This window comes from Uloborus diversus, chromosome 10 (genome assembly GCF_026930045.1).
Source record: "Uloborus diversus isolate 005 chromosome 10, Udiv.v.3.1, whole genome shotgun sequence".
Classification (NCBI taxonomy): Eukaryota; Metazoa; Arthropoda; class Arachnida; order Araneae; family Uloboridae; genus Uloborus; species Uloborus diversus.
Genome location: NC_072740.1, coordinates 90,688,984 through 90,702,733, shown reverse-complemented (window position 1 = coordinate 90,702,733; position 13,750 = coordinate 90,688,984). Strand labels below are relative to the sequence as shown.

The 13,750-nt window shown below is 30.9% G+C and overlaps 1 protein-coding gene across 1 annotated transcript in view; it reads left to right on the top strand.

Moving 5' to 3' along the window:
• Positions 1–13,750, top strand: part of LOC129231088 (filamin-A-like) — a 130,143-nt gene that overhangs the window by 16,409 nt on the left and 99,984 nt on the right. The window contains exons 9-13 of the mRNA XM_054865335.1: positions 4,045–4,174; positions 4,258–4,346; positions 4,458–4,680; positions 9,046–9,903; positions 10,771–10,992. Of these exons, the coding sequence (XP_054721310.1) occupies positions 4,045–4,174; positions 4,258–4,346; positions 4,458–4,680; positions 9,046–9,903; positions 10,771–10,992 (1,522 nt within the window). The remainder of the gene's footprint in view (positions 1–4,044; positions 4,175–4,257; positions 4,347–4,457; positions 4,681–9,045; positions 9,904–10,770; positions 10,993–13,750) is intronic.

The window sequence follows — 13,750 nt, the reverse complement described above, 5'->3', positions numbered from 1 at the left end:
TGAAAAAAATTTCACATTCATTCGGGGGTGAGAAAAATTGAAGCTTAGGCTTATATTTGAGTGAAAATTTTTTCGCAAATACAATACTGTCCACTTCTGACAAGTTGAGCTCTGCTGCTCAACCGATAAAAAGATTCCATTTGTTTAAATACGGGTGAGGAAAAACGGCTTAAGAAAGTGTGGATTTTGTTTGCAGTGTTATTGCCCATTTGGCAAACAATATTACTATTCAGGTAAAAAGTAGCAAGTGGTACAGGATGTTCTCGCCAATAAAAGGGTGGCAATGGTAGCCCAACTCTGCGCCAGATAATTCCTCTTCTTACTCATAGCTTTAGTTTGAAAGAAATAGTCTTGCTCACACACACACAAGGCCATAGCTCAACTTCTCACCAGGAAACCACACGATCAAGGAAATTCAAGAAAATCCAAATTGGTAGCATTTTAAAGACTGAAGAGCATCGTAAAATATGTTTATATGGCACAAAAATTACGTGCCCTCATGATCCCGTTATCAAAATATGAGGTCTTAAAGTTTGCCAAAATTATAAATAAAGTTGCCAAATTTAGTGAGTACCATTCAGAAATGGAATGTTTGAAGGGAATTCAACATCTGCATCTGACAAGACATTTCACTGCCATTTTTGGGCTTTACCAAAGTGCGTGAAAGATGTTTTAAGTAAATACTTTACTCGTAGGTAACTGTCGCGGGGAGGGGAGTAGTGGCACAGACTGCTCTATTAAAATTTTTAGGGGGTTGTTTTTAGGGTAATTTTCTCGTTGGCTTTTTTTTCTTGTGGAGCCTTCCAGTTATTGGGGGGGGGGGGGCACTATAGCCCTTGGAGGAAATAGATACCCCTGTTTTACTTGTGTGTGTCAAAGTTAAGAACCACTATCAAACTCAGCAAGTGGAAGGTTTTTTCAGAGAAATGACAGCTTTAAAACAAGATTAAATTTAAGTTTTATCTTATTATTCGTAATAAAAGCAGGCACACCACTTAGGGGGGTTAGGAGGTGGAAGTTGACCCTTCTGAAATTCAAAGAAAAAGTATTTACATGTACGTGCAAGAGTGTTCTATCGTTGGGGAGAGGGACGCAGGGAAATGCTGTCAGCCAAAAATTTGTTTTTTTTTTTAATTGTAAAAACAATGCAAATATAATGTAAATTGATTTCAAACCACCTTTCTCTCTCTCTCGGCAAATCCCTTAAACACTAAGGTGAGTTCCACCAAGCATTTTTTCAAACTATAGCAATGTGTACGTAGGTGTGGTTTTTGTTGCTTTTTGTTAAAATAAGCATTTGCTTTGAGAAAATAAAGTGTTATATCTGTAAATTTTTCCATTTTTCAATTTTTTACTTTTTTGTCATCTTCTGTGCATCAGCCTTAGTGTGCAAGCTTGCTTATTTGGTTTCCGCTGAAAATTAAGCTTGAAAAGATTGTTATATTCTAACGTTTCTCTTTATGGAATCCGAAAAGCGTTTCTTCAAATAACTCAAAAATTCATTTCTGCAAATACTGTACTTTAACTTCTCACATTGCAGAATTTACCCTCTTCCCAGTAAAATTTTGAAGAGACGGGCCAGATAAACGTATATTTTTGCATTTTAATGTATTTTAAGTAGATTTTACTTTAGTACTTAAAGTGTGAATTACAATATTTTTGATGTACTATATTTTAAGTATTTCTTATTATAGTTCTTATAGGCATTTATTCTGAGTATTCCTTTTAGTTTCCGTGAAAAGTTAATTTATATACTTAAAACAATGTAAATATAAAAAAAACTTCTCATTGAAAAATTTTTAATTGACAGATTAATGTTAAATACAAACAAGAAATATTGTAAAATATAAATGAAAGAAGCCTGTCGAAAGGAAAAAAAATTACTGCTGACTGACAAATATGATACTGAAAAAATAATGATTAAAAGATAGAAAATTGTGGCACCAGGAACATTTCATCAGTTTAAGTCTGATACAGATGTTGTAGTGGTCAAACTCCTCCGAAAAGCAAAATTGCAAAGGTGTTTCAAACAGGGGTGACCAAGTTTGTAATAACCCAGACTTGTACCAGGCAAATTGTGTCATATCCGAGTATTGTGGTGCACTAATCTGGAAATGAATGAGTGATTGTAGTTTCATTGAAATACAATGTGTAAAAGTTATTCCAGTATTTTTAAGAATAAATAAATAATATGCAATGTGTTGTGATATTTATGTAATAGCCACTTTTACCTGTAGTGACAGGTTTTTTTTGGACGACAGGGTTTTTTTTATAATGAACGTCAAATATTAATAGTTTTTCAGAATAAAAATATATATGAGTATTTCCCTCTATTCATGAGGTAATTTCCGATATCGATAATTTTTAAATACGTATTATTGACACTTACTATCCGTTGTTTTCACTTTAATTTAATTTTTTTTCCATTTTAAATTAAAAATTAAATAATTTTCCTCGCAGTGGTCAGACAATAAAATTTTATGTATTGATTCTCTCTTTTTTTTTCAAAAATTAGAACCGATACCATAATCCATGACCAATTTATTTCAGCATCAAAGACTTCATTTTATTATCTACATACTGTATGAGCTCAAATTACCCTGTTTTTCTTACTTATTCATAGTAATTGTCCCAGATTATTAAGAAGTACCTACAACATATTTCACTAATAATTCAATTAACACACTTAAAATACAGTAATATTCTGAAATGTATTATTATCATGAATGAAACTCTAAAATTCACGTTTAATTTCATTGTAAGGTTGTCGTTCCTCTGAATAAAGCTACTTCATAAGCTTGATGGCGATTCTTTAATTTAGCACACACAAGTAAAGTATTAAAGCAAAACATCTTTCACACAATTTGCGAATGACCCAAGACAGAAATGAGATGCCTTGCAAGATGCAGACGATGAAATAGCGCAGTGTTTTAAATTTCATGCCAAGTCTTCAAATTTGGCGACTTTTCTTGAGATTTTGGCAGACTTTAAGACCCCATATCTCGAAAAGGAGAGGACGAGGGCACACAGTTCATGGTTCAAAAAAATGTCTAAATATGCTCTTATGGATGAGACCATTTTAAACTTTTTTCATAATTACTTAGTTCGTGTGGTTCCCTGGTCAGAGGCGAACAGTACTACTTCCTTTACTATGTAAAAGGAAGTAAAAAGTTGTAAAATTTCTTTCTTTAGCCATTTCATGTTTTTTAAAATTAATATAGACCTCTTAAAACTTGCTTTTATTTTGCTAATTTTGTTTATTATTATTATTAGCAATTATCAACAATAATAATTAATTACTGCAAGAAATAGAGGAGAAATTCTTTGCCGTAAAATAAATATTTTTTTAAAAATTTAAGTTGATAAAATTAATGTCATTTGATTTAACAATTTCAAAACAAAATTATCTCAAGAATTTTATATGACTGATTCATATCTAAATAACTAAGATGCTGATTGCATTATTTTGTTCATCTGCAAAACTATGGATAATGTTTTGTTTTGTGATATACAGTACACTATTAAAGTGGAAAAGGTATTACTAATTAATGCTAACTCGTAATTGTTTTAGGAATGGTTCTGATTTTTAAGTTATCAGTTAAATTTTTAGCATGTTTATATTCAGTTGAATGGCAGTGAGGATAAATAGTTTCTTATTTTAACTATAGAAAATTTATGACCATTCCGAATAAATCATGAAACAGTTATCCAAACATTATGTAAATATTTTCTAGTGCACTAAAGCTATGTTCACGAAGCAATAATAAAGGTCGCTAACAATAAATAACTCTTTGGTTTTGTTTAGAAGCCTAAGAATTACAAACTGTTTACAAAGTTAAAATGTTTTGAGGCATTTACTTTAGTACAATATTAAGTAAAATAATTGATTTTTTTTTCAAACATTAACTGTAATGTGCAATTGATTAAATAACCAAAACAGAAATCTTAGTTTAATGTGTCATGCTGTACAAAGGCTGGAGGACAAACAAAACGATAATGCATAATTTTGAACCTGTTTTGTATTTCATAACTTTTTTCTCACAGATTAACTCTAATGGAGTGGGAGGTGGAAATGTTTTGGTTGAAGCCTTGTCTCCATCTGGAAAGTTGAAAAAGTGTACTGTTGTTGAAAATAATGGGGTTTATACAGCAACATTTACGCCAGATGAAATAGGTAAGCAAATTTTTATTATGTTCAATATTGCTTTGAATTTGTTTGTAAGGAAAATATTTTATGCAACCATTACTTTGTTGTAGGTGAATGGAAAATCATTGTGACTTATGCCAGTGAACACATTCATGGTAGCCCATTTACTTGCTATGTATATGATCCAATGAATGTTAAGGTAATTTTTGTGCTTCAGTTAATGATATTGAATGTGAAACTTATTTTCGAAAACTTTTAAATGTTTTAGTCATTTCTCTACTATTATACACAATTCATGCTTATATTTTAGGTCCAAGGACTTGGTCCTACCATCAAAGACAAGGATAAATCATTTATCATAGATGCAAGTACTGCAGGTTGGGGTGAAATGAAAATAGAATTACTTCAGAATTCATATTCTGTTCCTCTTCAAATTGATCAGCAAGGCAATGGAATTTATAAAGTCACATTTTGTCCTAAGACTTGTGGACGATATAGTTTAAATGTATCATTCAACTCCATTAACATTAAAGGTAACCATAATTTTATTGTACGGATAAATTTCAAATTTTCATTACTTAATTTTTGAGAATATTAATTGGTTTATTTAAGTTCATTTATATAACTTAAATATGTACGAAAAATGTGTTTTGGTTCTGAATAAGACCTATTTTTTTTTTTTTTTTTTTCCTTTAGTAGATTTTCTCTTGCTGAGGGCTTTTTTCTTGCAAATTGATTTCTTTTTTTTTGAGGGGGGGGGAGCAGATTTTATTACAATTCTGTACTACATATTTTGACTCTTAAAAGAATACTTTTCTCACAAAGTCTAGCTCAGTATAGTCATGATTTTTTCCCTGGTAGGGCTAGGGATAGTTACTGCCCTCTTTCAACCTGAAAATATTGTTGAAAATACAAGAAGCAATTTTCATAGAGGGTTTGTTTTTGCAATTGTGATTTTTGTCAATTGTTACTTTTGTTCTGAATCAGCATCAGCATTTTTCTTTTCCAATTTCTTGCCTCATTACCTACATTTCATGCCTATCAATAGATATTTAGTTTTTGCCAATCATGATTTTTGTTAAAGGTTCGTTTTTACGATTATGATTTTTGTTTGTTTCTTTTATTTTGAATGATTCTGTATAACATTTTGCTTAATTTCTTGTCATGCTAGTGATTACCTGCCAACTCTACTGGTTTGTCCGGGAGATTCCTGGATTTCGATAATTTCTATTGATTGCATATATGATGTAAGGAGCATTCGGTTGTACTAAGAAGGATAATAAGAAATCCCTATTCTTCCCTAAATAGCAATGAAAAATCCGTTGTAATCATGTACTGGATTTTTTAATTACCTATTGGATTTTTTCCCAGTTGATGTTGACAGGTATGCTGCATATTCTCTCTCAGGAGTTTTATTACCTTTACGCTCAACTACTGTATGGAAACAAAAGGAATTACGCTTTCCCCGCCTTATTTGTGCAGCCGTTTTGTTGCAATTTTTCTTCATTTAACAGCCATGTAATATAGTACTAGGTTTGGAGTCAGTTTGCTTTAGTGTTTAGTTTGAAGAGTTGAACTGTAATTAGGAAAAGTGTCCTGATATTTGAGTGCAGCTTCCAAACTTTTTTTTCTGTGTGTTGTCTTGTATAGAAAAGAATCAGTCAGCTATCTCACTTTTGTATCTTGTTTTTTGTACTAAATTTCTCAACTTACGTGCAAGTTACCATAGCCAAGAGTTATTTTTAAAACACGATTTCAAAAAGGTGTGAGGCACTTCAGCAGTAGTCAATATAAAATATGTTTAAAAATCTACCATTTGTTTAAATGAAAATATCTGATCTTAAACAAGTGAATAAAAAGGAATAAACCAGATTTCAAGTTTATTTGTACAAATTCAGAAGTAACATTGAATTCGATAAATCAGTGGGATGGATCTTTTGTTTTCATCGCTGTTCTTTTCTGTTGATTGTTCATTTGTTTTATGTTATTTATTATTACTTTTGATTTTTGTGGAAAATGTGTGAAGTGTAGGAAAAAGCAGAGGTTTATATGTGGCACAATCTATTATTTTTGCCATTTTTATATTATTTTTTTTTTCGAAAGTAAAAAACAAAAATGTTGCAAATAAATAAGCTACTACTACTTTTTTATAGTTTTACTATACTATACTTTATAGATATTTTTACTATACTATCAACTGATCATGTAACCCTTTAATCCTTTCTGTTTTTTACTTTTATTGTTGATATCAGTATTTTCTGAAATTTTGGGAACATTTAACGGCGCTTATTGCGCGTTTTACAGTACATACAATAGTTTTTCTTCCATTCTGTTTGTGAGCTAAAGGATTGTTTGAAAAATGCTTAACTTTGATGAATGTAAGTTCCAGAATTTTATAATTAATGATAACATTTATCAAATAATGGAACCAATATTTCGAGTGTGCAAAATTTTCTCAGCAATGTTTCATTATTAATGCTTAGGAAAGGATGTGTTTACTGTTTTTTTGGATATGGTTTTACAAGATAGTTAGACTGATTGATTTGTTGGAGATAGAATAGTTATTAACTTTGAGTTTGGTTATTGTAAAGGGCTTTAAAACGGAGAACTCATTGCGTTGTGAAATTAATTGTTCAAAAATTCCTTGAGTCATAATCAATTCATGTAACATATTCCAATACAGAGATTAATTAACGTTGATTAACTCTTTTATTTATTTTAATGCAATTTATATATTCACAGACAATATTTTTTCATATATTTAAAAATCAATTAATAATCATTCATTTGGGGTAATTGGTTACCCAACAATTTTAGGGCAAATTAAAACACCCATGACATTGGGATGTGACAATCCCAACGTTTCTATTCACTGCGATTTCTATCACAAACGATGCACATTTAGTTTATATCAGCATGGCCGTGTTGAAGCATCACAGTCAGTGTCACTTTCTTGCAGAGCCGCAATTAACTTTGACATTCGTGAGCAAGGAAAAAATTCTGCAGATTCAGGAACACAGTACTTTCCACAGTTCAGCTGATGTGCGATGCATCCATTACACGCAAAAGGGGATCCAAGGCAAGTTGATGATGAGTTGCAATTTTTTGACATAAGTCACAAGGAAACGGGTTCTTAATCATTCAGAATTGCCTTTAACAGAGATGCCATCATTTTTTATTCAGTTCATTTTTTCAAGCGTGAGTCCATGGAAAAATTCGTACGTATTCCATTTTTCAAGTGCAGTATTGGCAGTCAATAATACACTTCTTGATTAAATAAATTTCTACTGGAATATAATAAGATAGTTTAAAAACAACTAAAACATTTTTTTTCTATAATTACCATTCTTGTATTCTTACCCGATGGAAAAAGATGCATTTTTTCTCTTCTTTCTCACTCGCCAGAATTTTTTTAAAGCTTTACAAAGACACACCATTTTGAACATCCTGCGCTGTACAAGTACAACCGTCGACTCTGAAAATAAATCAAAAGTTCTTGCCATGAAATTGCGCAGGACGAGGAGGATCATTTCTTGTTCTGATTGGTCCAAATTTGAAATTGACACATAGACCCTCCTACACAAATCACGTCAGAACAGCTCTCTATCGATGATGTCATAGCAGAAACATTTACGTTTTCCTTCCTGTTTCTAATGTTGAGTCGGTGCTGCCATCTAATGTGATTTGTGCATTTTATCTTATTTTCAGAATCATTAATACACCCAGGGCCAGATTTAGGAAAGGGCAGGTGGGGCTACTGCCCCAGGGCCTCCACAACAAAGGGGCCCCCCACAATAAAATCTTACAAAATATCCTAACTTTCAAGGGTCAGCGAATTTTAAGTTTTTTCTCCCAGACTTTTTTTTTTTTGTATTTCTACAAAGAATGCTTGCACAAAAATAATATTATAGATTTATTAGAAAGCCCTGATTGCAAGTATCCATTTACTATCAATTTTTTATTTGATTATAACATTAAGTTATCAGATTTCGCAAATGATTGTAAATATCATATGAAAATAACCTTAAAAGTACATAAATTTTAAAATGAAATGTATGTTTAGACATAAATAAGAAACAGTAATTTTAAGTCTATAAATTATAATAATAATAATCTAAAAAAATAAATAGCAGTAACTTCAGGATGTATCTACATAAAGTGCTGATCGAAAATATCCTATATATACATATACAGTTGGCTCTCTGTTTAACGACTTTCAAGGGCTCACAAAAAATCGTCTTTAAATAGAAAACGTCCTTAAATAGAATGCTTTTAACACTACAATGGACCATCTGGGACCGTGAAAAGCCGTCGTTAGATAGAGAAAGTCATTAAATAGAGTGTCGTTAAACAGAGAGGCAACTGTATAGCAAAATATTCGGATATATATCAAAAGTAATAATAATAATTTAAAAAAAAAGCAGTACCTTCAGGATGTATTTACTGTTAAAGTGCTGATCGAAAATATTCGGATATATATCAAAGTATCGGATATTTTCGAAAATATGATGACCTTTTCGAACCCTGATTAGGGGCCTCCACTCCTTCGTTGCCCAGGCACCTCCACACTTCCAAATCCGGCCCTGAATACACCAATACAACTATCGTTTACAGTGATTGAATTAATGAACTTTTAACAATAGTAGGTGCTCTTCTGTATAATATATGAATTTGTATTTGTGTGTGTGCATGAGTGCATGCTTATAAACTGTTGTAAGCTTTATTGCGTCTAAAAATTTATTTTTTGTAACTAAATATGATTTACTTACCATACACAGTCATGTTTAATTTTTGCTCTGTTATTTTGACTCGAGCATGATTAAAATTAATATATATGAAACTTTTCCTTTAAACTGTTTTTAATTTCAAAAAGCTTAACTTTTCTATCTTTAATTTAGGCTCACCATTTAGTTTTAAAGTTGCTGAGAATGACAAAGATTTGAAAGGGAGTGACATTGAAAGCCGTATTGAGGATAACAGGTTAAAGAAAGAGAAGTTTGCTCCTGCAAAAGAAGTTCAGAGAAATCATATTTCTTTGGATGGAACAAGTTTTGGACAAGCAAAGCATAATGAAAGTCATTATACCAAAGATGTTAATAAACATATTAATAGCAAAATATTTTCCAGCAAAGACAATATTTACCAAGTTGTAAATACTATCGAAAAGAACTCAAATAATAAACCTGCATTGAATTCTTACTCAAGTCAAGAAAATTTAAGCTTTACTCAGAGAGCAGAGCTAGTAAATAGCAAACTAATGGCTTATAAAGATGACAACAAAAGAAATAGAGCTCCTGCACCTCCTACAGCAAAAAAACCTAGTTCTGCTGATATGATGTCAAGTAACTGGTCATCAAAAGAAGTGTCTAAAAATGAATCATCCAAGCAGACATCAATTCATGAAAATAGTCACATTTCTTCAGATATATCATTAAATAATGTAAATCATAATGGCGGCTTTCAAAAAAATTATTCAGATCCTTCTGAAGGCCAAGGTGCCAAGCCAAAAGTTTATATGAAGAAAATAAAAGATAGTAAGGAAATAGACAGTACAAATATAAATACAAATGGTAAATTAGATATAAATGACTTTTCGTATTTCCCATCATCAGTGAAACATAAAAAAGATGCCATAGATGTTACCCAAATTGTAGCTGAAGGGGAGGGTTTGAAGCTTGTTCCTGTAAAACAGCCTACTACATTTACTTTATATGCTCCATGGTTGAAACAAGATGATGTGCAAGTCACTGTGACAGGTAACTTTGTAATGAGTTTAATTTTAATTTATATGTTATTTTAATATAATTGCTAATGTTATTTATTTATTCTTATTATTTTTATTTATCATTGTTACTGTTTAATATCTGCCAATGCTATTTTTCTGTATAAATATTCTTTTAATGTAGAAAAAAGTTTAATTTTGCTTTTCTTTCATATATTTTCAGATATTATTATATTAACAATTTTCTTACAATTTTTTTACTACTATTCTGCCACAAAAAATTTACTTTTTGTAGCTAAACTGATTTTATGGCTCAAGAGTTGGCAACTGGTGAACCACAGTCCAAGACCGGATTGTGGAAGGTCCAAAACTGACCCACAAAAATACTATGACAAAATAAATTTCAGAAATAAGTAAAATATTTTTCTGTAGATAATAATGCGTGTGGTCTCCCCCCTTATAAAAATGTGGTACAGATATTTGTGGGATGCCTAACCTAGAGTTTGGCATGAACCTAACATTGAAAAAACTGATTCAAGACCTTAAAGTAAAAATGAAAAATTAGTAAGGAGTATGATTTTTCTTCTTCTCTGGACCTCGATGAAAAGTTTCGAAAATATCTGGACCATATCTAAAATATTTTCCGACCCCTGGTGTGTGTTTATGAATTTAATTTTACTTTGTCGATAATTTTACTTTTGACAAAACCTTTTGAAGGATAATAAGTTTGTGCCAGTTAAATTAGATTTACACCTGAAATTTAAGGATCAGCTCAGAGGCTTTCATATTCCCGTGAGTTTTAAGTCAATTTAATTTATTCATTTTTTTTCGAGTAGATGCAACTTTTTAAATAAAATATTAATTTGAATCTCGGGATTAATTTTTTAAATTTCTTCTATAGCTCCATCAGGAAGAGAGATTCCATTTCGACTAGAATATGTTAGTCATGGTAAATATCAAGTAGAATACATTACTCCAGAAGTGGGAGAGCATACTATTGAAATAACAGTTGCAGGAAAACATCTTGTGGGAAGTCCATTTCACTGTTTTGCTTATGATGCTTCACAAATAAAAGTAGGAAAAATACCAAATGGAACAATTGGTAAACCTGTAGAGTTTGAGAGTAAGTTCAATAAATTTTTCATTATTTTGTCTTAAATAATTGACAAAGAAGTATTTTTTGTTGAGTAATGTAGAAAAATGTTTGTTTCACATTGATTCAATGATTAACAAGTAATTGATATTATGTTCAAATAATTAATATTTTAATCTTGTAGAAAGCATAAATATACTGAAATCTGTTTTTGGGTGATGGATAAGGACCGCATTCAAAAAACCTGTTTGTTTTACATAGAATTTCGTCCGTTTTATAAAGAATTTTGTCAATTCAGTCTCAATCCGATTGAAACTTTCATATACCGCACAAAAAAAAAAAAAAAAAAAATCGCACTAAAATAGATTTGAGTATCAAATGATTTTATGTTTGAAAAAAATGACATGATTCTTATGCTTTTAAAAACCTTGAAAACTGCTTGAAATATAAATTTTAATTTTCTAGTGCTTGAAAACCTTGAAAAACGTTGAAATATATCTGTAGCGCTTAAATTTTGTATTCATTTTACATTAAGAGATGCATTAAAAAGAACTAGTCAAAAAGTTTTTCTTTATTTGTATACTCCAAAATCCGATTATTTTCTAGAAAACTCCGATCATTTTGGGGAAACTTTTTCTTCTTTCTTTCAGAGACTGGCATTAAAAGAATTGACCTATTTAAGATTTCTATTCAACTGAATTTTTACAATTAATAATTCATTTAGTGATAATCTTATTTTTAGAAATTAACCAAGAGCAAGCTTGTGCGTCACTGATAATTGCATGCAGTGATTGAGATTTCCATCCTTTTGCATCTTGTAAATTTCTGATATATTTTAACTATTGGAAGCGTTTTTAACATAGACTACCTTAAATCTGCTTATTTTGTTTGTTATTTCAACAGTTTATTTATTTTTTAAAGATTTGATTCAGGTTGTTGAGTAATTGACCACAACAATCAGTGCCATTATTTGCCAAATTTGTGGCTGCAAATAAGGAAAAATCTTTTTTTCCTTAAAAAGTCCTTGAATGCTCCTCGAAAACAATTTCCAGTTTTGTGTAGGAAACATGTTATTTTTTAAAATTTTTAAACAGTGCATAAAATCTATTAAACAAATGGATTAAAAAGATACTAAATTTTGTATGAACATTATTACTTAAAGTATTTTCTATCGTCATAAAATATTCTAAGTTTTTCAATTAGTTATGATATCAGGTCACCCAAAAAGTAAGTTGCCTATGTTCCATAAAACAAAACAAAGCATAATTATCTAGACTGATTTATTGCTATATCGAGGTACAACAATATTTCGGCTATACATAACAATCAACAAAACTAACTTATCATACCATTGGATAAGTTTTTCAGTCCAGCTCCTGGAATGGAGTGAGCATGTTACAGCTGTCTACACCTCTTCATCTGCAGTATCCAGACAGAGATTTCCTTAGGTGCTAAAGCTTGTAAAAGTTGCTGGGTACAATTTTGGTAGAACGGGATGAATGGCCAAACTCCTTACAGCGAAACTTCTGAAGCAGATTTTTGTGAAATTTGTCATCTACGGACCAACAGCTGAGACATGCTTGCTCCATTCTGGCAACTCAGTTTTATTATACATGACCATAAAAACATTTACAGTTCTATTATACAGGACTATAAAAACATTTTGCACAGTATGACAAGTATTATAGTTCTTGTGATTCTTATTTTGAGAAGAAGCTGAAATATTACCGTATCTTTTGTAATTAGCTTTTCTAGTGGGTAATAACCAGAGGCATGCATACGAGGGTCACCAGGGGTACTATGGTACTCCCATTAGCTCAATAATAATAATAATAATAATAATAATAATAATAATAATAATAATAATAATAAAAGTTCAAGAGAACCATAATGTTTTGCTCTGCAATATGCAGATGGCTGAAATGAGTCTGAGGTGGCTGAGACTAGCAAGGAAGCTTCTCCTAAATAACGTCTATGACATCACACTCCCAGCTTTCATCATTTCTTCTTCTTGTATACACAGTTCATTTATGTTATGATAGTTTTAAAACAATATATTTTCATGAAAGGTGCTTCAGAGAGGAAGAACTTGTGTTTCCCAAAATCAAGTTAGTTTCTAAATTTGAATGGGAGTTCTCTTTGACACTCTTCACAATCAATTTTTATTCCCTTTATACACAAATGAAGTTGGTAAGATTTTAACTCTTAGTAAAAACATCAAGCAGTATCATGCTTTTCATTTAAGAAAAAATAAAATGCTCGTGAGCTTGTGTAAAACTTTAAGGTTCTCAGTGGCATACCTATGGTGTCTAGTGTCCTGGGAGAACTTTAAGAATGACACTCTCCCCCAGGGCCGTCTGAAGAGCTGACGGTGCCGGTGGCGAAAGTTTCCTTGCGCCCCCCCCCCCCTATACACACAGAAAAAACAAATGAGTTATAAAATCAGTGCATGATACATACTTGAATTTTTTACATATTAGTAATTAGAACAATCAAAGGGCTATGCATAATAACACAAATTAAATCACAAGCAATAAATCTGTTTCTAATATTTGTAAAACATTAATGCAGCAAAAACTTTTCGAAAAATGGAAATCTTAAAAATCCAAGTATTTATCTAGGAAAATGTTATCCCACAAGATAAAAAACAATTAAAATTGAATTGGTTGCTCATATTGATCATACTAAGAACACGAATAAATATTTTGCTGATTATAAATAGAAAATGTATTTATCAAAGTAAATTACATCAAAATTAAATTTCGATCTGGACTCGACCAATAATTCT